This window comes from Colletotrichum siamense (genome assembly GCF_013390195.1).
Source record: "Colletotrichum siamense strain Cg363 chromosome Unknown KSG_Cg363_contig03, whole genome shotgun sequence".
NCBI classification, from domain to species: Eukaryota; Fungi; Ascomycota; class Sordariomycetes; order Glomerellales; family Glomerellaceae; genus Colletotrichum; species Colletotrichum siamense.
Window position 1 is genome coordinate 6,996,479 of NW_023501016.1, and position 23,616 is coordinate 7,020,094.

Consider the following 23,616-nt stretch of genomic DNA (forward strand, 5'->3'; position numbering starts at 1 on the left):
ATTTTCACGAGATAAACTCGCAGGTTGGCTCCGGCTCAAGATTGGGGGGCGTCTAACTCTGCATGGCTGGATAATAATGATGATGAGGGAGGGGGGTGTGATGCCCATGGCAGCCTCTATCGAAGTATACCGCAGTACTCCTGCAAAAAGTGCGGCACACATACACACACATGGACAGCAGCCAACATCTAAGATCTGCCAGCGGGCCGGGCGTCGCCCACCGCAACCTTCCCCTTGCCTTATGGCTGTCAGGAGGACATTGCATGAGGGCTTACACAAGAGGCCAGCCACAGAAACTCAAGCAGGACCCTTCTGCTAGCTCCGAGCCAAAAGGCAGAAGGGCACCTGTCAGCGGAGCTCCAGCCTTCAGCTCGTGAGCCTCGGCGTCAGGAACTGGCTGAAAAGCCGCAGGGCCGACATTCCATGCATGGAAGCCGCGCTTGTGATAGAACACTTCTGGCCGTACAGGTTGGGTTCTTGCGACGGGTCATCTGGCAGCTGTCTGTCGCAGAGAGGCAACACCTCGTCGTCGGCAAATCATGTCAAGGGAAAACATATGCGGCAAAAAGAAGGCGAATACGAAAATTCCGGCGTAGTATGTCTGGCCCCTCTGACACCGCCCAAGCAACAGTCGCATTTTTTGCCCGAAAGCAAGAAATGCGGTACGCGGGCAGTTCTTATGGGACCAATTAGTTTTCCTCTACGCGTCTCGAAATCGCAGTTATCACATCAACGACGACACGAATGATCCCAGCAGAATGCCAGTCCAATCGTGGTTTGAATAATGCGCTGCACTGTCTAATGGACGCGGTGAAGGAGAGAAGAAAGATACAAGCAATGGCCGTGAGGAAAATTTTGGGTTGTAGGCCAGCCGCCTGCCCCACAGTCCGGTCAAAGCACGTGATCTAGCACTCCCAACTGCCTGTGCAAGATTACCTAAGGCACCCGCCCGACTTCTGTCTGCCTGCCTACGCCACAGAGAGGCGCCACAGATTCGCGCCTCAGCGACAGCAGCCACCTATTGCCCAGGACGTAAGGCTGTCATTGTATGGCCCGTGCACCGTACCTTCCAAGGAGACATCGTGGTTTCAATGTCGCCAGCTTCCTGCGCGCGGTCACCACGACACGACCCGCGAATTGATGACACCTTGCCAACCACTGCCTCTCCCAACGTCTTGACACATCGCCGAGCTGCTTCGTTGAACGAATTGCATGATAAGAGTCTTTCTTCTGCCGTAGTTCGTCTGGCCAGCGTGCCAATTGACATCCACCGCCTCGCTCCGCGACTGCCCCTCGATCCGTCCCCCGCCTTGGCATCACACCCACCATGGCTTCCGCCGTCTTTTTTCTCGACTTGAAGGGCAAGGTGCGCATGGCGAAGCTGGCTTGCATGCTGATGGACCAAAATATGCTGACGAGACGTGCGACAGACCCTCCTTGCCCGAAACTATCGCGGCGACATTCCCATGTCAGCTGTCGAGAAGTTCCCTATCCTTCTTAGTGAAGCCGAAGAAGAATCATCGGCTGTGCCTCCATGCTTCTCCCACGAGGGTATCAACGTACGTATAGATGCCCGCGGCCTAGTCTTTCCGAATTTCGACTGACCAAGGACCGCCAGTATCTCTACATCCGCCACAACAACCTCTACCTCCTCGCCCTCACGAAACGAAACACGAACGCCGCCGAGATCCTCCTCTTCCTCCACAAGATCGTCGAAGTCTTCACAGAATACTTCAAGGCCCTCGAGGAGGAATCCATCCGCGACAACTTTGTCATCATCTACGAACTGCTCGACGAGATGATGGACTTCGGCTACCCCCAGACCACGGAATCCAAGATCCTGCAGGAGTACATCACCCAGGAGTCGCACAAGCTCGAGATCCAGGCCCGCCCGCCCATCGCCGTTACCAACGCCGTCTCTTGGCGTTCCGAGGGTATCCGCTACCGCAAGAACGAGGTCTTCCTCGACGTCGTCGAGTCCCTGAACCTGCTCGTCAGCGCCAACGGCAACGTCCTCCGGTCCGAGATCCTCGGCGCGATCAAGATGAAGTGCTACCTCTCCGGTATGCCCGAGCTGCGCCTCGGCCTCAATGACAAGGTCATGTTTGAGACGACAGGCCGCACGACGCGCGGCAAGGCCATCGAGATGGAGGACGTCAAGTTCCACCAGTGCGTGCGCCTCTCACGTTTCGAGAACGACAGGACAATCTCCTTTATCCCTCCCGACGGCGAATTCGAGCTCATGAGCTACCGCCTTAACACCCAGGTCAAGCCCCTGATCTGGGTCGAGTGTGTTGTCGAGAGCCACAGCGGATCGCGTATCGAGTACATGCTCAAGGCAAAGGCCCAGTTCAAGCGGAGGAGTACGGCAAACAACGTCGAAATTATCGTTCCTGTACCCGACGACGCCGATACCCCGCGCTTCAGGACCAACATCGGTGCTGTCCACTATGCCCCTGAGCAGAGCGCCATTGTGTGGAAGATTAAACAGTTCGGTGGCAACAAGGAATTCTTGATGAGGGCAGAGCTCGGTCTCCCATCTGTCAGAGGCGACGACGAGCACGGCGGTGGTATGACTGGTGGTTTCGGTGGCAGTATGGGTGGTGTTGGCGCTCCCGGCAAGGGCGCGAAGAGGCCGATCCAGGTCAAGTTTGAGATCCCCTATTTCACGACAAGTGGTATTCAAGTGCGGTACCTCAAGATTACAGAGCCCAAGGTACGTTTACTCCCATTCCCCTCCGTCCATTGCACGCAACTAACCATACATAGTTGCAATATCCCTCGTTGCCATGGGTCAGATACATCACTCAATCAGGAGACATAGCCGTGAGACTGCCCGACGCGGTGTAAGACACAACGTTGAGGATATGATTTGCGGTTTGGAAAGGGGGTCGTTAATTACAACCCAAGCTATTTTACTGAGCGAAAAGGTGGATTGGGTCATGCATCTTCGATTGCTGGACGATGGTAGACACGTCGGAGGCTCACGCAAGGACCCTGAGTAAAGGGTCGCCATGACCAGGAGTCTATAGAACAGGAGGGACGCATGATGTTGGAGGCATGAAATATATCAAGTTCTGAAATGCGAATGCTATGACCCTGAGATGGAAACCCAGATTTGGTAATCGCCAATCGCTCTGTGCGCCTAGGATGTGAGTGTACTGCCGTTGAGTGTACCCATATTGAGTAAAGAAAGGTCATCAAGTCGTGATAGATGTATTTGCAACGATGCTGAATCTCCCCGCGCCAACAATTTCCCACCCTCGTTCACTCAACGATCAATTTCCCATGCTCTTCGAAGTTATCGATGTCATCCAAGGTTGACCCGTAAGGGTTGAACGGATCACAACACACCTGCACCAGGACTCCTCGAACGGGGCCCGTAGGTGGAGGGTCTGGCAATCTCTGATATTAGCCTCGTCTGGTTTGAATTCCTATGGAACGCGAGACAACCTACCGGCACGATGATGCCGTTGGCCTGCCCAGCAATGACCATTGAACAAACCGCCACTGAATGCGTCGTCCGCATGCCTTGGCCTTGTGGTGAGAGCGATCAAAGCAAGTATGATCGGTAAACAGCCACCTAGACCTGTCGATCTCGGACCCGATGAACCTAGAGCTGCGTAGGTCGGCGGCAGAAGGGTGGGTATCCATGAGGGGTTCTGCCCCGCGACGTGCCGATACGTATCACTGCAACCATGGATACGAGTTGCCCCTGGATCATGACTATCTCGAGAGAACTCGAGTGGAAACCAACGGTTATCCACACCCATCTCTCCAACAGTCGTCACGTCGACGTCTGCGTAGAGGCAGGGGAGGAAACGCCAACAGTTGAAGACGCTAAATGTGCTGTGTTCCTCGAGGGGTCCGGTACCCCAGTACCTCTGCCCGTCATCGGTGCTCATGTCCACAGGACCCCATATGGCTCCCTCCAGCCCGGGGTTCTCACGATACCAACTGAAACCTTCGCCTGCTAGACTGATGGATCCGTTTCTGTATCGCCATATCTTGCCGGGCGTCTCAGATCCGTAGCTTTGGGATGTATTTGGTGGAAGCGGGTTCCCCCATCGATCTACGTTTGGAACGGTACCATTTCCTTCTTCGGTGAATGACAGTTCGTTGACGACAAAGACAAAGCTGAATTGTGTCTGGGCTGGTGCTTTTCCCTTCTTGCTACTGCTCTCTTTCGGCTTCGGTCTCTTCTCGCTCTTTGTGCCCTGTCGATGGGACCTCTGTCGTTGTCAGCCTTGGAATATCTGTCCAACAGAGCTTGCGTCCTACCGGTAACAAAAAAGACATCTTCGTCGCAGTATAGTTTGTAGACTCTCGTACGTTGGATCAAGCTATGTAGGAGAAGGTGTGGATGGACCCTTGGGGCTGAGTTTGGGCCGTTCGACAGCCGCCACTGCCACGTGATATGTTGGCTGATCTGATCAGAAATGACAGAGAAAGATTGCCTCCGCCTCTTATGCAACCATCACACTTAAGGGCCCGAAACAGGCTGCGTTTGCCCAAAGCAACAGCCTAGCATATCTCGTTCAGGCCAGCTTGGGCAACGTCGTCGACCGCCTCGACGGTATTTCGTCTGATTGGAGGCTGCTCAGGGTCAACGCAGTATCCGAGCCCAACTCTTCAGCGTTGACGCCCTGCAGACATGCTTGTTTTGCAGAAGATCATCATGGCTTCTCTGATACTGTTCGTTGTCTCCGATGACAGCAGAGGCGGGCACCCCGTGGTCACATGTTGTTTGGCTTGCATGCCGCCACGTTGTGTCGGTGAAGAATGACTGCATGATGCCCGGTGGTTTGTCGATAGCTCGACTACATTCCGAGGCCATATGCGATTACCAATGCTGGAATGCCGTTGGCGGCTGCTCGGCTTTTCCAGAAGTTATGCCGCTTCAACCCAACGAATAAATGTTTGCGATAATCCCGCCAATTGCTGCCGCATGGGGGAGACAGCTTCAATGACATGGCTGTCGTTATCTGGTGAAATCCAAGGTTCGGCACCTCCACGTTTCTCTGCAAGTACGTCGTCATGGTCGATACTGATTGCAGTAGCTTGAGTTGGCCACAGGGGTGCGCTGTCTCCCATGCTGGGAGAGAGTGTGTGGGTTTTCCTCTTTCGAACCTGGAGCATGGAGATGACTTGCATGAATGGTAACCAATGGAAACCGGGCTCCCACTTCCACATGCTGGACTTCTATTTCCCAGGCCAATGAGAAGGTAGCAGCGTTGCTCGGGAGCTCGGAAATGCGATGATTTCAGTCGTCAAAGCCTTCGACAGCGGGATACTCGGCGCTGCGGAATTTCCTTGGGTACCTCGAACCTGCTGCACTACCTATCAATGAGTCAATGGTAGACTCAAAGGGAGATGTCTCAGTACTCTGACCAATGACGTTACTGCCGCCAACCGTCTTGGTTGCGGGACAAAGCAGCCGCAAAGTCCATTCGCAGACCAGACGGCTTTCCAAAAGGTATTGGTCAGCTCGTGTGACGGTTCCCCACGCCCACGCTGTCTAGAGTGGGAGGTTGACAGACACCCTGGGCTTTGATAATCAAATCATGATGTCTGGCAACTTCTGACTTTGGCCCCCCTATGCGAGCCAACTGGGTGCTCTGCCGGCTGGGCAGGACCTCCCCGGCAGGCATTTGATGGAGCCTTTTCATATGCATGGAGGTGATTGGCGTTGTTCATTTGAGCCCAAACGTGTGGGTGTGGAGGCTCGTACTGCGTGGGAAAGATGCAGCATTGTGATGCCGTTGAATCGATGCGGTTGATCTGTGGATTCTTTTGGATTAAGTACTCAGGCTTGGATAGAAACAGGGGTTGAAGCAAACTTGGGTTGGGCCTGGGAATGTGGGCATATAAGTGAGGAGAACACAGACGAGAATCGAGCGCCGTAGTTAGAAAACTCAACACGTGCATCTTTACCTACCTCAGTCGTCGGGTGTTGATTTCTCAAGCCCTAATTGCGCAGCTTCGGTGAGGTAGTGCCGACGATTGCTTCTACCCGTCTGTCTGATAGGCGGCGGAGATCTTAGTCTAGGCTGTCGGAATATCGCCTGCAGAGCCCGTCGTCCAGTGTATGACTTCGACACATTGCTGTCCTTGGTACCACAGGACGAAATCGGGAAATCGGTAACCGCTGGCAAGCCTCAATCGACTGTGACAGGCCCAAATGGATTGCATTCCAGCCAGTCAGCCAAACCGGTCTGCAATGCATTGACCGATAAAAGTCCAGAGCCAATGAGGAAAAGACCGTCGTGCTTGGTTCGGGCAGAAGTGATGCGGGGTTCGTCCGGGGCTTGGCAGACATCGTTGGGCTTCGAGCCGTTGATGTGGTCGGCCGTACAGCAGACCATGACCAAGTCGGAAGATGCGCGGATCTTTCAAGCTTGTCATTACCGACGGTCTTTGGGAGACAATGTACGGTTTATTCCATGTTGTCACAGTGAGATTGCAGCCAGATGGTGCTCCGGCGGAGCTAAACTGCTCCCGAAAGACGATGTTGAGGCTGGAGTTCGGTGTTGGTTGTTTGTGTGACGTTGAATTTGGCAATATTTAGCGCTGGTCATCTGTCGAGAAGGAGGTGGTCCGCGCCCGTCATCTCCTGCCTTATTTGTTGGTCTTTCCGTTGATCTCCACGTGTGCCCCTTTTGTGTATGTGCAGGAGAAGTATGCCTACATCCTTCCCTCGGGAGAGTAAGCATGCAGTAAGGAAAGAGCTAGACTGGATAGTTTACTCAGTCCTGCTCAATTTATACTCAAATTCACAATTCCACAAATTGCAAGCTGGCAATATGTTTTTTGTCTGGCAATACCAATACGGGGTTATAATGCTACACGCGAAGCAGGTGGTTGGTCTGGAAAACAAGATTTTCTCATTGAGCTATGGAATTTAATTCAAAATACGGTCCCAAAAGATGAGTGGTAGAAGTCAAAAGGTCGTTGAAGAAGGAAAGACATCGAGGATTTCAGCATGGTCATGAAAAAGATGATCAGTACAGGTACAAAGAAGAGTTCAGAAGAGCGGACGGGGCCAAGGAAGCTGCCAAGGGGTTCAAAGATCCAAACTGTTCAAAGACGGCCGAGAGGGTATTATGGGCAGGCTGCAAGCCGCCATCGACCCATCCACCAAGGAAGGAGGTGCAGTCGCTGTTGATGAGGACGCGAGAGCTCTGATTATTGATGGAGAACTTCTCGTAGTCGTAGAACATGGCCGAGATATCGTCGTCCTGTCCCGGCAGTCCAAGGGAGAAGGCACCGTAGGAGTAGCGATCAAGAGGCCAGTGAATGAGGTAGAGGTCGTCATCGGTGACGGGAGTGAGGTAGTCGGCGTACTGGGCGTAGTCGGTTTCCTGCATGATTCGGGCGACTTGGGTCTTGAGGTCTGCCAGGAGCTCCTTAGGGTCCGAGATGGCCATCATCTGCTGAGAAAGGTCCTCCCAGGCATAGGTGACAAGGACCATACCGTAGTCGGGATGGCCATAGTCGAGAGTGTAGGTCTGGGGCAGGTTGGTGTCCGAAAGAATAACACGAGGAAATCCAGCAGGCTGGTTTTCCCAGAACTTCTTTGTGCGAATGAACAGCTTGGAAGAAGCCGTCATGTGCAGGTCGTTGATACCCCGCTGAACTTCGTTCGAAAGAATGGGGTCTTCAGTGGTCTCCGAGACTGGAGTAAAAGCATAGGTCATGGCCCTGTTGCTGGTTCCGACGATGACAAGGTCATACTCGGTGTCCGTGGTGCCAGACGACGTGGTCTCCCGGACGCCGACGGCAAGTCCGCCCAGAGGGTCTCCACCACCGCTTGTAACTTCAGCCACAGTAGAGAACTTGGTCTTGACCCCAAGCTCTGTGGCCTTGTCCCAGATTGTGGTGGCGAGATCACGGATGCCGGCTGGCTGGAGACCGCTGGTGGTGTTCTGCGCAAAGACCGCCTGGTCTGATTCAAGACCGTTGACCACGAGACGGAAGACGGAGTTGAAGCCAGAGGTGTACACAGCACCGAAGCCGCCAGAGCCAATGCCCAACGTTCCAAAGCGCGTGAAGTCATCCTCGGTCCAGACCTCGCCTCCTGGGACGTCCCACTCGTGGTTCTCACCAAAGATGCGCTGGAGAGCAGAATAGAAGCTGTCGTCTCCAAAGGTATCCAGGTACTTCTGCCACTCAGGGACTGCCTGAGCTCGGGTGGTAGCATCTGAAGAGCTGAGCCACTCGGTCATCTTAGAGGCCGCCGTCAGAGCAGAGGAACCGCCCTTGGTCAGGCCACCAGAGATGAGTTTGATCCAGCCGTTGTTGACCTTCTCAAATCCAGAGGGGGGAGTGTTCGAGTCAACCCAGTCAGTGGCATTGTTCTCGTAAAAGACAATGGTAGGCACCTTGCCAGGGTCGGGGAAGTTCTGAATGAAAGTGTAGTTGAAGGCGTTGGCGTAGTAGTAGAGCAGGTCCTCCGAGGGCGGGAAGCGCATGGCGCCCATCTCAGCGACGTTGACCCCATCAGGAGTTGGGAGGGAACGGAGCCGACCTCCAACAGAATCAGTCGCCTCGATCAAGGTAACATCGGCGCCAGCCTTGGCCAAGTTGAAAGCGAGAACCACGTTAGTGATACCCGCTCCGACGAGACCGATCTTGAAGTCTGAGGGGAGCGTGCCCAGGGGCTGGTTAATGTCGCCAGCAGCCTGAGGCCAAGCAGAGTAGATCAGCTGAGGGGTGTCGACCCAAGCCTGAGGGCGGGCTTTCTGCTCGGTTGGAGTGGTTGATTGTCTCTTGGCCAGCTGAGAAAACGAGGTCTTCTTGTTGGTGGAGGGAGTCTCACGGACGGTGAGAGGCGCGTAGGCGGCGTTCTTCTTGTAGTTGAAAGAGGGGATCATTTTGAAAAGAGTGAATCAAGTGTTATCTGTGGGTTTTGAAAGAGGGTCTGAGACTGAGTGAGCGTGATGTCTTCAAAAAGATTCTCTCGATGAAGAGGGAGATGTCTACCTCTTATACATCGATGCTGTGTCGTTGTTGAAACCCGACGTTCTCAAGAAAAAAGAAGAACAGTGAGCGCAATCATCTTGATGCCGAGTTTGCCGCCGGATACGACTCTGCCTAGTAGGATTGTTACAATGGTATGCATCTCGAGTGTGCTCACAAAGGCAGAAAGCCGCAGGCGCGGAAGAAAATCCTGCAGCGCGAGGGCATCCGTCTTGCTCCTTGGCTGCCCAATTTCCTTGCGCCGTGCGGACTTCCTTGAAAGGCGACCATGTCTCCACTGACTTGGTCATTTTTCTGCTCAACGGCGCTCGGAATTTCCAAGGTTTTGTCGTACGAGGGATTTCGAGCTTCGAATAGAGTTTGTGACAACGCAGTGACGAACCGACTCTTGAACAAGATCACTCATCGAGAAATGCTTGTTGCGTGAGCAGAGCCCAAACGGATGTTAACAAACACTTACATGGACCCGGTGAGAAGTGATGAGAGCTCTTTGAGGTAGGATTTGGCTTCGAGTCAGCCGATGCTGCACAGAAGCTCTCAACTCAGATGAGTGCCTTTCTAAAATGGCGAGGGGTGCCCTCCTCATATCCAGGATTATCTGAAAGTACAAGGGGTTTGCGTAGTTGAGCATATGACACACTCTTGGAGAGTTCACGTTAAAGTTCCTTGCATAATCGATGATTCCATTGGCATAGTAGCAAATTCGAATGTCAGCATTTGAACGTCATTGAGATGGCTGATGTACAGCCCAACAGCATGTGTTGATCATTGAATTGAGAGAAACACCAGGTTGTGCATAGGAGATGAAGTAAGGCCAGGTTGGAACAGAGCTTAAACTCGCCATTGAGACACAACTTACGACTCTGATCTGCAGCGGTTCCTTCTCGCATTCTAAGAAGTGGCTGTATACCTTATGGCTGTTTGAATAGAGGTGGCATTGTCGATGCAACGTTGAAGAATTATGCATGTGAAAAAATTGAAAATTGAGTCGGTTTAGGAATAGGGGCAAGCGGCCCGCGAGAGGTCTGGTAAGACGCATGGCAAACGGCCAGGAACCTACCCAATTCGTCGCTTCACCCCCACTCTAACAAACTCCGAATATGACAGTTCATCCCAACTCATTGCGCGCTTGTATTCCCCTCCACCCCACGCTAAAAGCCATCCCAAGTTGAAACAATCCCTCAGTGGAGAATGCTCTAAATAGGTGGTCCACAAGGGAGAGGGCTGGGAAAGGCAGGGACAGGGAGCACGACAGAGAACATGAAGTTCCGTCTACGCGTTACAGTTATGCAACTATCAAGCTTAAAAAGCAGCGCTGCTACCCAATCAAGCCAAATCAATTAAATCAATCAATTAGCCAATTAAAACGAGGCTTTTTTTAGAGTTAATTAGCTAAACTTATAATACCTTTAGTTTAACTATTTTAATTAAATTAATATTACTTAGAAAAATAAAAATCTAGCTTCTAAACTAATTAGAATTTTTAAAAGATTTAATAAAAAAATAAAAAAGTTAACTAGATATTCTTTTTTAGTAGCTTAAAGTTATAACTTTTTAAGTTTTTATATTATAGTTAATAACTTAAGCTAGTTTTAAACTAATATTTTTATAATTTCTTATATAGTAGACTTACTACTAGCTTATTAGGTCTTATTATAATATATTTCTAAAAAGAAAAAAAGTAAGTAGTTAATAATATTAGTTTAGTAATATTTTTATACTAATAAGTAGTAAAATAAGGCTAAGTATTTCCTAATAGTATTAGCTTTACTACTAAGAAGTACTAAAAGTACTAGAAATATACTTTTTACTATACTACTTAATTAATATATTTTTAATCTCCTTATTAAAGGTTAAAAAAAGCTTATTTTTAACCTTTTTATTAGCTCTTAAAAATAACCCTTTTTAATATTACTACTAATACTATTATTATTATTATTACTACTATTATACCTTAAAGCTTTACTTCTATATACCTCTAAATACTTTTTTTAACTTCTCTCTTACTATTATAATACCTCTATTAGTATATAACTAATATATTAATTACTTTATTAGCTATAAAGTAACTCTTTAAAGAATTACTATTTAGATTTAAGCTTTTTTAACTACTAATAATATATTAACTACTAACTTTAATAAATATACTACTCTTAAAACCCTACTTTATACTATCTAGAAAAGGTAGTATTATATTAATATAGAAGCTATTTTAAGGAAAAGTAGTTAAAGCTATACTTCTTAGATTAAGAATAAAGGTATCTTTATCTATAAGATCCTCTTAAGTAGTATTAGAAGTATATTTATTACTTACTTACTTTCTACTATACTTTTTTATATACTAATAATATATTTAAATAATACTTATTAGGTTTACTAATATTATAATAAAGCTAATACCTTTAGAGAGTTATAAAAAGCTATTACTATATTTAGTACTAAAAAATACTTTAAATCTACTTACTATATTTATAAAGAATACCTCTATATTAAGTATCTATTTAATAATAATTCTAGAGATAATAAGTACCTCCCTAAGGGCTGCTAGCCTTGTATTGTGAAATTTGACTAGTATTAACTGCGAAAGCTAGACTAGTCCCCTCGCCCTCTACTAACAACCTTTAGGTCATATAACTATAGGTAGTTCAAACTTAGACATTATCTTCGCCTCCACGCTCCTCTGACTTTAACTATTATAATAAGCTAAGTTAACTGTCTTCCTCTAGCTACCTCTATCTCTATTAGTCTCCTCTATCTCTTAAGGCTCCTCTAAGCTACACCTACCCTTTACGCTATATTCAATCCACGCCTATTTTCTATTAAAGTCTCCTCTACTATTTAGACGTCTACACCTAGATAACATTTTCCGCCCTACTACGCAGTCTTAACAGCTCTACTGCTATTAGCTATACTCTTAATATTAGATTCACCCTTCTTAACTTACTAAGTTTTTAGGCCGCCTTAGCTATCTTAAAGAAGTCTGTGAGGTAGTTATATATATTAGAATTACTATTAATAGCCTTAACTATCTCTATATTAACCTTAAAGCTATATAACTCTATTATATTATCCTTATTAGCTATCTTAAGTAGGTAATTTAGGGTGAATTTAAGTAGAATCTTCTTATTAGTATAGGGAAAGTTATTATACCTAGAGCCCTTAATTTTATTAACTTTAGTCTTATAGATTAAGTTATCTAGCATAGCTTTACTTAGCTTATATATAGGTATAATAAGGGGGAAGGATATTATATAGGGTTATTACGTATATAAGAGGATATAAGGAACAGGCTTAAAGCCTTATTTAAAGTAGTAGTTAAGTTCTTATATTATAGCTATAAGAACCCTTTTAGCTATATAAAGAGTTATACTATTAAGTTTACACCCTTAAGTGTAGGTTTAAGCTATTACTAGGCTTTAGCTGTATTAGCTGTAAGTGCTGTTAGCATTCTGCGTTACAGATAACGCCTTTGCGATATTGTGAATAATGTTCTTGCGAATGAGAGTGTTACGAATAACGCGTTTGTAACGTTGTGAACGACGCTCTTGCTAGTACGTTTTACTGCTCTGCTGCCTACCTGCCTGCCCTCTTCTGTATAGCTAGGGATAAGTTAAGCTGAGCGTTAATAACTAATTATACTGAGATTTATTTGTTTACTTTATTAAGATTGGGCATAGGTTAAAGTGCTGCTATTAGGTTTCAGTACTGTGAAAAAAAAAGTATAGAGTGAACTGCAATACCTACTTATATAGGTTAACTAGACTGCTAACATAAGTACCTCCCTAAATACTAACGCTCTACTTTTATTATTATACTTTATAATAAAATTTCTTAGATTAAAAAGCTAGCTATTAGCTTCTTTATTAATATTAATAACTCTTTCTTAACGTTTAGTAACTAATATATATAGTACTTACTTAATCTCTTTAATTATAATATCTATAACTAAGTATATTAGTTAAAAGACTTTTAGAAAGTTTAACTATATTACTTCTATATCTCTAAGAAGGAATAGATTAGAAGTAAGATATAGAAAATACTTATAAAGGTTTATATATTATTTAATCTATAGACCTCCCCTAATTAATATACTATTATTACTATATTTAGCTATTTTATTAACTAATTAGGGAAATAAACCTAATATTTATTAGCTCTCTACTATTAGCTTAATACTTACTCTAGTAAGAATATTACTATAACTATTTATACTACTTTTATAGACTAAAGCTTTATTAATTAAGTTAGTATTATTATATCTAATAATACTATAAATAATAATACTTACTTTAAAACTCTCTTTCTTTCTTTATTATCTTTATATATAGAAACTAATACTTAGTAATACTAAATTTAATACTATAGCTATATCTTTAACCTTATTAGTTATATTATTATTTATAATATTAATAATAAAGTATTTAAAGAGAAGTCTAACTATCTACTTAATACTAATAGAGTTTAAGATAATCTAACTTATTAGAAGTAGAAAGGTTTTATTAGTAAGTTCTAGAATATTATTAAGTATATTAAATTATTATTATAATAATCTAAAAGCTTTTTAGCTATTAGTAATAAAACTACTAATAATAATATTAACTTTACTCTATAAGAAGAGTTATCCTAAAAGCTAAATCTAATATTAAGTAATACTACTTAATAGAACTTAATATATAATATAATTAAGTAAGCTTTATTTAAATATAGCTAGATTAATAATTATATCCTTTATACTCTAAGTCTTCTTAATAATATAGATTATATCTTAAATAAGGATATCCTTATTAATAAAGACTAATAAGTCCTTATAGAGTTATATAAAGTATTTAAGCTACTCTATAAATAAACTAAAAAATATAAAAACTAAAGTAAGGGTAATAAGTATAGCTAACTCTAAGAGGTTCTAATAAGTATAAAATATCTCTTAGATTATTTTAAAAACTAATATAAGCTTTTTAATACCCCTATTAATATTAAGATTAATTATATAGCTACTTAACTTATTAAGAGTTAGTTATAATAACTATTTTAACTTATAAAAGTATTTTAATACTTTTAGTAAAGCTTAATAATAGTTTTATAATCCCTATTAATTAATAATATCCCTACTTACTTATAGCTTAAATACTTATAATTATAACTATTAGTAACACTAGCCTATTATAGCATTAATTAAGCTAGGCGCACTTTATATAATTAGCAATTACATAAGGCACTAGCCTCTATGATTAACGCTATAATTACAGCTACTACCTCTAACGCAGTTAACCTTATATATATTATTACGAATACAGTTAATATAATATAATATTTACTACCTATAGTGCCTTATTAGCTAGCTAGTCCTATAAAACTAATACTAATTAGTAGTTAACTTTATAGTTACTACTATATAATATATTAATTAACTATAGATTAGTAAAGCTTTAGAAGAGGTAGTCTTATTAATATTTATTTAGATCTATTCTACTTAGAAACGCTTAATTAATTAACTTATACTAATAAGGTAGTTATAACTTTAAGAAAAGATAGCTTATATTACTTAAACTACTTTAAACTTACCCTCTTTTAATCTCTAAGAAAAGTATATTAATACTAATATTACTAGTATTAATAAGATTAAGTAATATCTCCTTATAGTATTAATAATAGTAAGATTATAATAATAGCTTTTATAGCTTCTAATTTTATATTTAATAGAAGTAGTTATAATATAACCTAAGAGATAGTCTATTTTACCTAGAATGCTCTTAATAATTACTCTTACTTCTTATTTAAAAAGCATCTACTATACGCTTAACTTTTAATATTAATATTAACCTATTAACTTATAATTAATAGTAAAGTTAACTACCTACCTCACTCTTAACTACTTTACTTAGCCTCCTACCTCTTATAAGTAGAGTTTTTACACTAAATAAGTAAATAAGAGATTACTCTATTTTTAATAACCTTTAACTACTTTCTTCTTTACTAAGTTAATATTAATAGTAAATAGCTACTTTAAGCCTATTTAATAATAACTACTTATATATATAGCATACAGCATACCTTACTATAAGATTTTCCTATTATTTAACTACTAAATACTAACTACTAACTACTAACTATAAGAGAATTTTTTACTATTTTTTACCCTTAATAACCTATACTCCTTTTATAACGCTATTATATAGCTCTTTTACTTCTTCTATAATATTACTATACTATTTCCTTATCCTTAAAACTTTATTACTTTATTAATAATATTACTTATTAAACCTATCTACCCTCTTATTAATACTTACCTTTAGTATTCTTTTCTATATAGTTAACTAACCCTTAGTCTATTATAGAGATCCTTCTTAACCCTTATACCTCTATCTTTAACTACTATTAAGCTATATTAAGTTAAATAAGAGTAATAAAGTAGTAAATTATCTATTAGATAAATAAGCTTTAGCTACTATAGTACTTAGTAAGCTCTTTATAATTATAGTATAGTAATCCTTACTTATAATTTAACTTAATACCTTACTCTATTAGGAATATTAATACCTACTTCTCCATACTTTTAATAACTTATATAACTTCTTAAATAACTATTATTAAGCCTCTTTAACTATATCTAAATTATCTACTACAGCTCCTCTAAGAAACCTTTTAAGTAACCCTCTAGCTCTTTTAGCCCCTCTAGTACTTCTAGCTAATAATTACTTTATTCCTATCCTTATTAGAGTTTATAGTATAATTAACTATAGTATTTAAAGTAAGTTTAGTAATATTAATATAAAATTAGATACTACTACTTAAAGTTAGGTAACTTTATACTTCTTATTTAATATAAAGTGTTATTAACTTAATAGCTTTACTAGTTCTACTCTCTAAAATTAAGCTTTTATTAATTTTAAAGATATATTAGAATCTACTTTTAACTACTATAATAGGGCTACTATAAAGGAATTTAAGGACTTCTTTATTACTAATAAGGTTTATATTATATAAAATAGTAAATCTATTACTTTTAATATCTATATTACCCTTTATTAAAACTTCTATTATTAGTTTAATAAGGATATTAATAATAAAATAGCTAAATTTCCCTCTTTTAAGAAAGCTATTAAGGATATTAACTTCTTTAATAATATTAAAGGTATTAAGCTAGAGCTATTAGTATCTTTTAGCTATACTTCTTTACGTATAGCTCTATTTTTTAGACTAATTTAATATAGATTAAGCTTTATTAGAACCTATTAGTTAACTATCTTTACTTATTTAGGAAGCTCTAATATTAACTTTAATAAAAGTAACATACTTAACCTTATTATACTTAATTAGCTATTTCTTTATTAACTTATAGATCTTATAAAGTTATATAATAATAGTATATAATTTAGGGGTAATATATATAATATCCTTAACTTTAAGCTTTTAATCTTTAAAGACTCTTATATTAAAGCTAATATTAATTAGTTTTAAACCTTAAGTATCTTCTCTATTATACTTAAAAGTAAGGTATTTAACTATTATTATAATAAGCTCTATAGTAATAATATACTTATTAACCTTATTAGATTAGTTACTAAAGTTAAAGCTTATTTTAAAATTAAAGAGTTTTATTAAGTATATCTCTCTAAGTAGTATAGTATTACTTTTAACTATATAATTTTTAAGAACTTTAATAAGATTAAAATAGAGTACTTTAAGATAGTTTTTAATAAGCTTATTACTATTTAGTATACTTTCTCTACTATTTATTATTCTAATAATACTTTTTATAATTAGGTCCTTAATACTTATTAAGGTATACTTAAGTATAACTATACTTTTATAAGCCTTACTAAGGACTATAAGAGTATTACTAACTAGCTTTAATTATCTATTAGTATTATAATATAAAACTAAGCTTATAAATACTTTATAATAAACCTTACTCCTATTAATAATTAATACTAAACTAATTGCTAATATAATAGCTATAGCTATAGCTCTTAATTTAGCTATTACTTATATACACCTTATAATTAATATTACTTTTAACTTATACTTCCTAAATCTAAGAAGAAGTGCTATATTTATAGCAAAATAAGCTATTAGTTAATAAAGTACCTTACTAAAGATTATTATAAAGCTTTTAACTACTTTAAGTAAATATATATTAATAAGGATACCTCTACTCCTATTTTTAATTACTTTCTAGTATAATATAAAGGTATTAAAAGTATTAATAACCTTCTTATTAATAGCTATAATAAGGATATATTAAACTACTTTAGTACTCTTAATATTAATAACTTTAATACTAAAGATAGCTAGTATAAGTTAGATAGCTTAAATAATAAAAATTAATAATTTCTTACTCTTTACTTTACTAATATCACTTTTAATAGCTTTAAAGTTACTAGTATATTAAGTAATAATACTACCTTTTATACTATTACTAAATAAGATCTATATATTATAGTTAAGCTTAAAGAATATACCTTATAGTTCTCTCTTAAAAGAAAGTATAAATTAATAATCTTCTAAAGTATCCTACTTAATATTAATACCTCTAAATATTTAACAGTAAGTTAACTTTAAATCCTTATACTTTAATAATTAATACTAAACCTTAAAGTTAATACTATAAAAGTAGCTACTATTAGATTTAGCCTTAATAACTTTATTTACTTATTAGGATCTATTAAAGTCTTTATACTACTTAGTTTTATTACTTTCTACGTTATACTAATAAATATATCCTTTTTATACTACCTTTATAATATAGATAAAATAGAAGTTATATTTAATAACTTTAATAATATTATAAAATAGAAAAACCTTAAAGTTCTAATTATCTATAAATAAAGGTATCTTTAGATACTTCTCTAATAAGAATAGTTAATTACTTATTACTACCTTAGTAAGGTTAAACTTTAATAACTTTATTACTATTTTAGCTACTTATTAGTTATTAGACTTTAATATATCCTTATTAAAGCTAAGTATAAAGTTAATAAAAACCTTCTTACTTATCTAACTAAGGTTTATTAGTACTATTAACTCTATACTAATTAATTTAAAAAGTTTAAATTTACTTTTTATAATAACTATAAGTTTAACTATAAGATCTTTATAGATATTATATATCTTAATAGTAATAAACTAATACTCTATATTATTAATAGTACTATTAGCTTTAATATAGCCTATTTCCTTAAAGATCTATTAGCTTAATATACTTAAGAAGCTTTATATATATATTAAATTAATATATACTAAGGCCCTCTAGACTTTATTACTATAAATACTAGTACTAACTTCTATAGCTATAAATTTAAGTATACTGCTTACACCTTAGTAATTACTATTAAAGAAGTCTTTATTAAGGCTTACTATAATATTAATAAGGTTAAATATTACTATACTATCTTACGCTATACTTATAATATTATTTATACTAAAGACCTTTCTATCCCTTATAAGTAAGCCTTATAGATAACTATTAAGATTATTAATAATACTACTAAGCCTAATAGTTTAATTTTAACCTTACTTATTTTTAGCACCTACCTTTAAATAACTAAAGATTTAGCGCTATTTCTAGGTATTACTAAGCGTTAAGAAGCTATATAAAAGGCTACTAATAAACTCTACTATATATATACTAAGTACTAAGTCTCTAATACCTTTATTCTCTATAATAGCCTAAGTATATTATTAATACTAGCCCTCTTACTATAGTTAGATATTCTTATATAGCGTAAGAATAAGGGCTAAGCTAGCTTATATAAGCTTCTCTCTATTAATAGGGAGGATTATGTACTTAACCTACTTTATAAGCTAAAAACGTTTTAATTAACCTATATTAAGCCTTTTTATAATAACTTAAATAAAGATATTATTAATACTAACTTTCTACTAAATACTCCTAAGGTATTAATAATACTAATAAAAGAAAACTAAGAAGGATTACTAACGCTAATATTACTACTACTATACTAATATAGCTAGCTTTATAAGGGAGAAGAACGCTTAAAACTACCTCTAAGTAAGCTACACTAAAGTTTATAAAGATAGATACTTATAGTAAAGATAGTTAATATTAACCCTACCTTTAGCGTTAACTTTATATTAGAGGTTAATAATATTAATATTATTACTACGTTCTTTACTACTAATAAAGTCTTTATAACTAATAAGGAATATACTAACTTTAACCTAGCTATATAGCTCTATAAAGTAGGTAAGATTAATATACCTAGTTACCTCTTTAAGTAATCTAATAAAGCTAAAATTAAGGGACTTATTAATTAAGGCGTCTTTAAAATAGTTATATATAACCCTATTAAGTATATAAATATCTATATCTTTTAATTATAAATAGTTAATAAGATTAAAAGTAAGAATACTAATAAGCTTTATAAGAAGTCCTACTTTATTATCTAAAGATATATTAATAATAATAAGGAAGTAATTTTAATATAATCTCTAATAATTTAGTATATAAGCTAACGCCTTATCCTTATTATCACCTTATAGTTATTATTTTTTAATAAGATCCTCTAGCTTTATAATATAATGTAAATATATATTTAGTTAGTAATAAAGCTTAATAGAATAATCTTTATATACTTACTTACTTAGATTTATAATTAATACTTAGAAGGCATTATTATAAGAGTTATTAAGCTACTCTATAGTATTACTAAGGTAGGCACCTACTAATAGGCTATATATAGCTATTACTATAGAAAAGTTCTCTAGATAGTTACTTTAAGCTATAATCTCTACTTTTTAGTCCCTTTTACTATTAACTTTAACTTTATAGTTATTAGTATATAAACTAATAATACTTTAGGCCTTACTAATACTAGTTTCTCAGCTTATAAGGATAAAGCTCTAACTAAAGCCTTATTTATAGCAAAAGCTAAGTAATAACTTACTATTAACTAACTACTAATATTTAATAGCAGTATTATTAGTATTAATAAGTTAGGAACTATTATCCTCTACTAAAAAAGTTAAAATAAGAAGCTTACCCTTATTAACGCTAATACTACCCCTAATATTATTAAGAAATAATATATTAAATAATATATATATAGAGTATATATTATGTTAATCTGCTAGCTTAAGGTATACTATAATCTATTAACTACTGCTTAGTATTAAGACCTCTTACTTAATAATATTAAGGCTTTTAACGTATAACTATAGTAGTAGATAGCTTTACTAGTATGAGGGTTAATATTTATACCTATTAACTTATTAACTACTAAACTCTTCGTCTTTATTAATAGCTTATTTACTAATAATACTAACTTAATATTACAGCTTAGTTTTACTATTATTCTTATTAATAAGACCCTTTCTAATAAGAATAAATTTATAATTAATAGTAATATTATCTATTTTAGTTTAATAAAAAGTAAGTAAGTTATTTAAAGTATATTAGCTTCTAAAGTTTATAGTATAGTTACTAGCATTAATATAGCTTATACTATTTTTATAACCTTCTAAATAATTACTAAATAGCTTAACCTACCTCTAATATCTATTATTATTTATACTAACTTATACTTACTATATAAGTATCTTATTAAGCTAAGTATTATAAAAGAGAAGTATTTAATAATTAATATTATAGCTCTATAGTAGTTATATAAACGCTATAAGCTATGCGAAATATACTGAATTAATAGTAATAATAACCTTACTAACGCCTTTACTAAAATAAAACCTAATTAATACTTTATATACTTCCTTAATATAAACTTAGTAATAATATAGATAGAAGGATAGGTTATATAAGCCTAAGTAGTACTAATTACTAACGCTAGCCTGAGGTAGGATTAAGTAATAGTTATAGAGTAACTACTATAGTAGGGGTTATAAGTAATTATAGGGTAATTACTGTAATTACTAGTAATTACTACTTTTTACGTTATATATTATTTAATAACTTCTTTTTGAATTATACTATAGTTACTATTAACTATATTAATACTAATAAAAAGAGAAAGTTGCTAGTATTAGTAACGCCAGCCTATTATAGCGTTAATTAAGCTAGGCGCGCCTTATATAATTAGCGATTATATAAGGCACCAGCCTCTATAATTAACGCTGTGATTGCAGCTACTGCTTCTAACGCAGTTAACCTTATATATATCACTATGAATATAGTTAATATAATATAATATTTGCTGCCTATAGTGCCCTACTAGCTAGCTAGTCCTATAAGACTAATAATAACACCTCTAAAGTATTAACTTTAACTCTTATAAATATCTATACTTATTAATTATTAATAGCTAATAAATACTTAATAAATATTATATTAAGTTTATAAAGTCTCCCCTTTATATTACTATAGTGATTCTATATCCTAAGTAAGGTCTATAATAGCTTTAGAAGTATTAAAACACCTTAGAAACTTATATATAAGTATATAATACCTAAAAAGGACTTTATAAATACTAATAATAATAATATACTAATATATCTAACTAAGCTAATTTATAGCTTTATTTATAACTTCTATAAGTTATATTTATATTAATTACTATTACTCTAAAAGCTAAAGACTCTAAATATTATTAATAGTTAGCTAATAAGGCTTATAATGCTACTATTAATAATTTTAATAAGCTAAAGTAATACTTCTATCTCTCTATTACTTAGCTTATTAATAACCTTATCTAATAATAGATTTTATATTAATAAACCTTCTTAACGCTTAGTAAACTTACTCTTAATATCTTTATTATCTTAATAATAATAACTAACTATAAGAAGATATTTAGCTTTACTAAATTTCTATTAATATTATAAAAGTTATTAATAATACCCTTAATATTTAAGTAGACCTAATACTTTTAGAACTAAGTTTAAGGTAGTACTATTACTATAAGTAGTTATTACTTTAAATAGAGAAGCTAAGAAGAGTTAAATAGTTTTAGATTATTATATAATATATATTTTAACCTTCTAAAAATATTATAAGAGGTATTACTAACTTCCTATTTAAGTAATTATATTTAAGACTAATTAAAACAGTTAATTTAAATAAGACTATTATAATTATTAAGTTAATTAGTTAAATTTAACCCTCAGATTTAGCTTAATTGATTGGTTAGCAGCGCTGTTAAAAAGTATATCTCATTCGTGATCAGCACGCACATCCCTTCCGAATTTCGGAAACTCAAGAAAAGAGCTCTTGATGATGATTTTCAGTTACCAATACTAGACGGTATTGTGCTCGTTCAAGGCTAGAAGCAGATGTTCAAACCTTTCAGAGACGAATGCGATGCATACGCTAATAGTCCCGGTCGTGACAACCAGTATTGGCGATATTCAAATCCAGCGGCAACTGAAGCTCACTATGAGGTTGAGCATACCAAACAAGGGGATAGACTGGATCACATAGGCCGAGTCATTCGATGAGTCGTGAACTGATAATTTGCTCAACAACAGCGCGGAATTTTCCAATGCTCATGGAAGGGTGGAAGTACCTCGTGAGGAAGGGTTGCAAAAGGTTGCAATTAGTATCACTCATCAGATTCACTCTGCATGATTTTCTTACGATTTCAACAACAAAACTGGCATATGCCACTGACTCAGAAAGTCTACTTGTCCCTGACAGCCCTTGTCGTCTGGCTAGATTGCTGTCGCTGTAGAGAGCGGATCCAGGGGAACAGGGTAGGTCACTGATGGGTCCATGCAGCGGCCCCTTCCGTGAGGCCCTTTCCGTGATCTCCACTAGACATGGTTATTTTGACAGCTTGGCGCCGTGCCTTACAAGGATAGCCACATGTCCTGCCTTGGTTGTCCCCTGATGCTGCCGCGAAAGTTTTGACTTCGTTTGGTACCTGAGGGTCTAGACAGACAATAGCCCAATCGCCAATATTGATTCGTAAGATGTGATGCTGAAATGGGGGCTGGTTGGACGATGAACGACGAACATCTTCGGCGGATTCGCGTGGTAATTCTCGGATATTATCGCCAATGAGCCCGCCTCATCAATGAAAACATAGATCAGGTGCCCCACCGCTATGCCCCTGGAATTGATGAGAAAGTTCTTGAAGTGGAGCGACCCTACATGGCGCCCATGCGAAGGTGAGGAATCAGGGTCCAATGCAAAGCTTGTCATCCGCGCGCATCGCTGAAGGCGGCGGGGGTGGGGACACACAACGTGCCTCGAATGCAAGTCTTCGACACCAGATACCTTTCAGGGCAAGCTCCGGCAACAACACAGAGCTAGCAGTGATTCAGTCTAGTTGTCTCCGCATGCCTCGAAGCTGTCCCCATAGCCAGGACGACTACGGTGGTGTTGATTGCGGGCTTTTTGTCGTTATCATCGGGTAGAATCCAGTGATACAAGGTAGTAAGGCCGATATCCATCACGATGGGTAAGTTGAATTCTAATTCCCTCACTTTGTGGAAGGATATCCATGGAAGCAGGAAAACTATCGCGTGGAACGCGCTGGAAAACGCGTTGTGGAATGCCTTGTGGAACGCGTTGTGGAACGACGCCACTTTGGGCTCTCGGTCTCAATATCCCCAGCTGCAGATGATGGGAAATTTTGTCAACCTGGAAGTATCACCTGTCTGCTTCACTTTTTTGGGATGACCAGAGAGATCTCATTGATTTTAAGCGTCTATAATTATGTTATA

The 23,616-nt window shown here is 37.5% G+C and overlaps 2 protein-coding genes across 2 annotated transcripts; one reads left to right on the plus strand and one right to left on the minus strand.

Moving 5' to 3' along the window:
- Positions 1-1,327: 1,327 nt before the first annotated feature.
- apm1 (AP-1 complex subunit mu-1) lies at positions 1,328-2,850 on the plus strand (the record flags this gene model as incomplete). The annotated part of the gene is made up of 4 exons (XM_036637702.1): positions 1,328-1,366; positions 1,431-1,559; positions 1,619-2,716; positions 2,770-2,850. 4 exons carry the CDS (start codon positions 1,328-1,330, stop codon positions 2,848-2,850), a joined length of 1,347 nt encoding a protein of 448 aa, XP_036497400.1.
- Positions 2,851-7,001: 4,151 nt separating this feature from the next.
- iaaM (Tryptophan 2-monooxygenase) lies at positions 7,002-8,873 on the minus strand (the record flags this gene model as incomplete). The annotated part of the gene is made up of 1 exon (XM_036637703.1): positions 7,002-8,873. One exon carries the CDS (start codon positions 8,871-8,873, stop codon positions 7,002-7,004), a length of 1,872 nt encoding a protein of 623 aa, XP_036497363.1.
- Between the last annotated feature and the right edge of the window lie 14,743 nt (positions 8,874-23,616).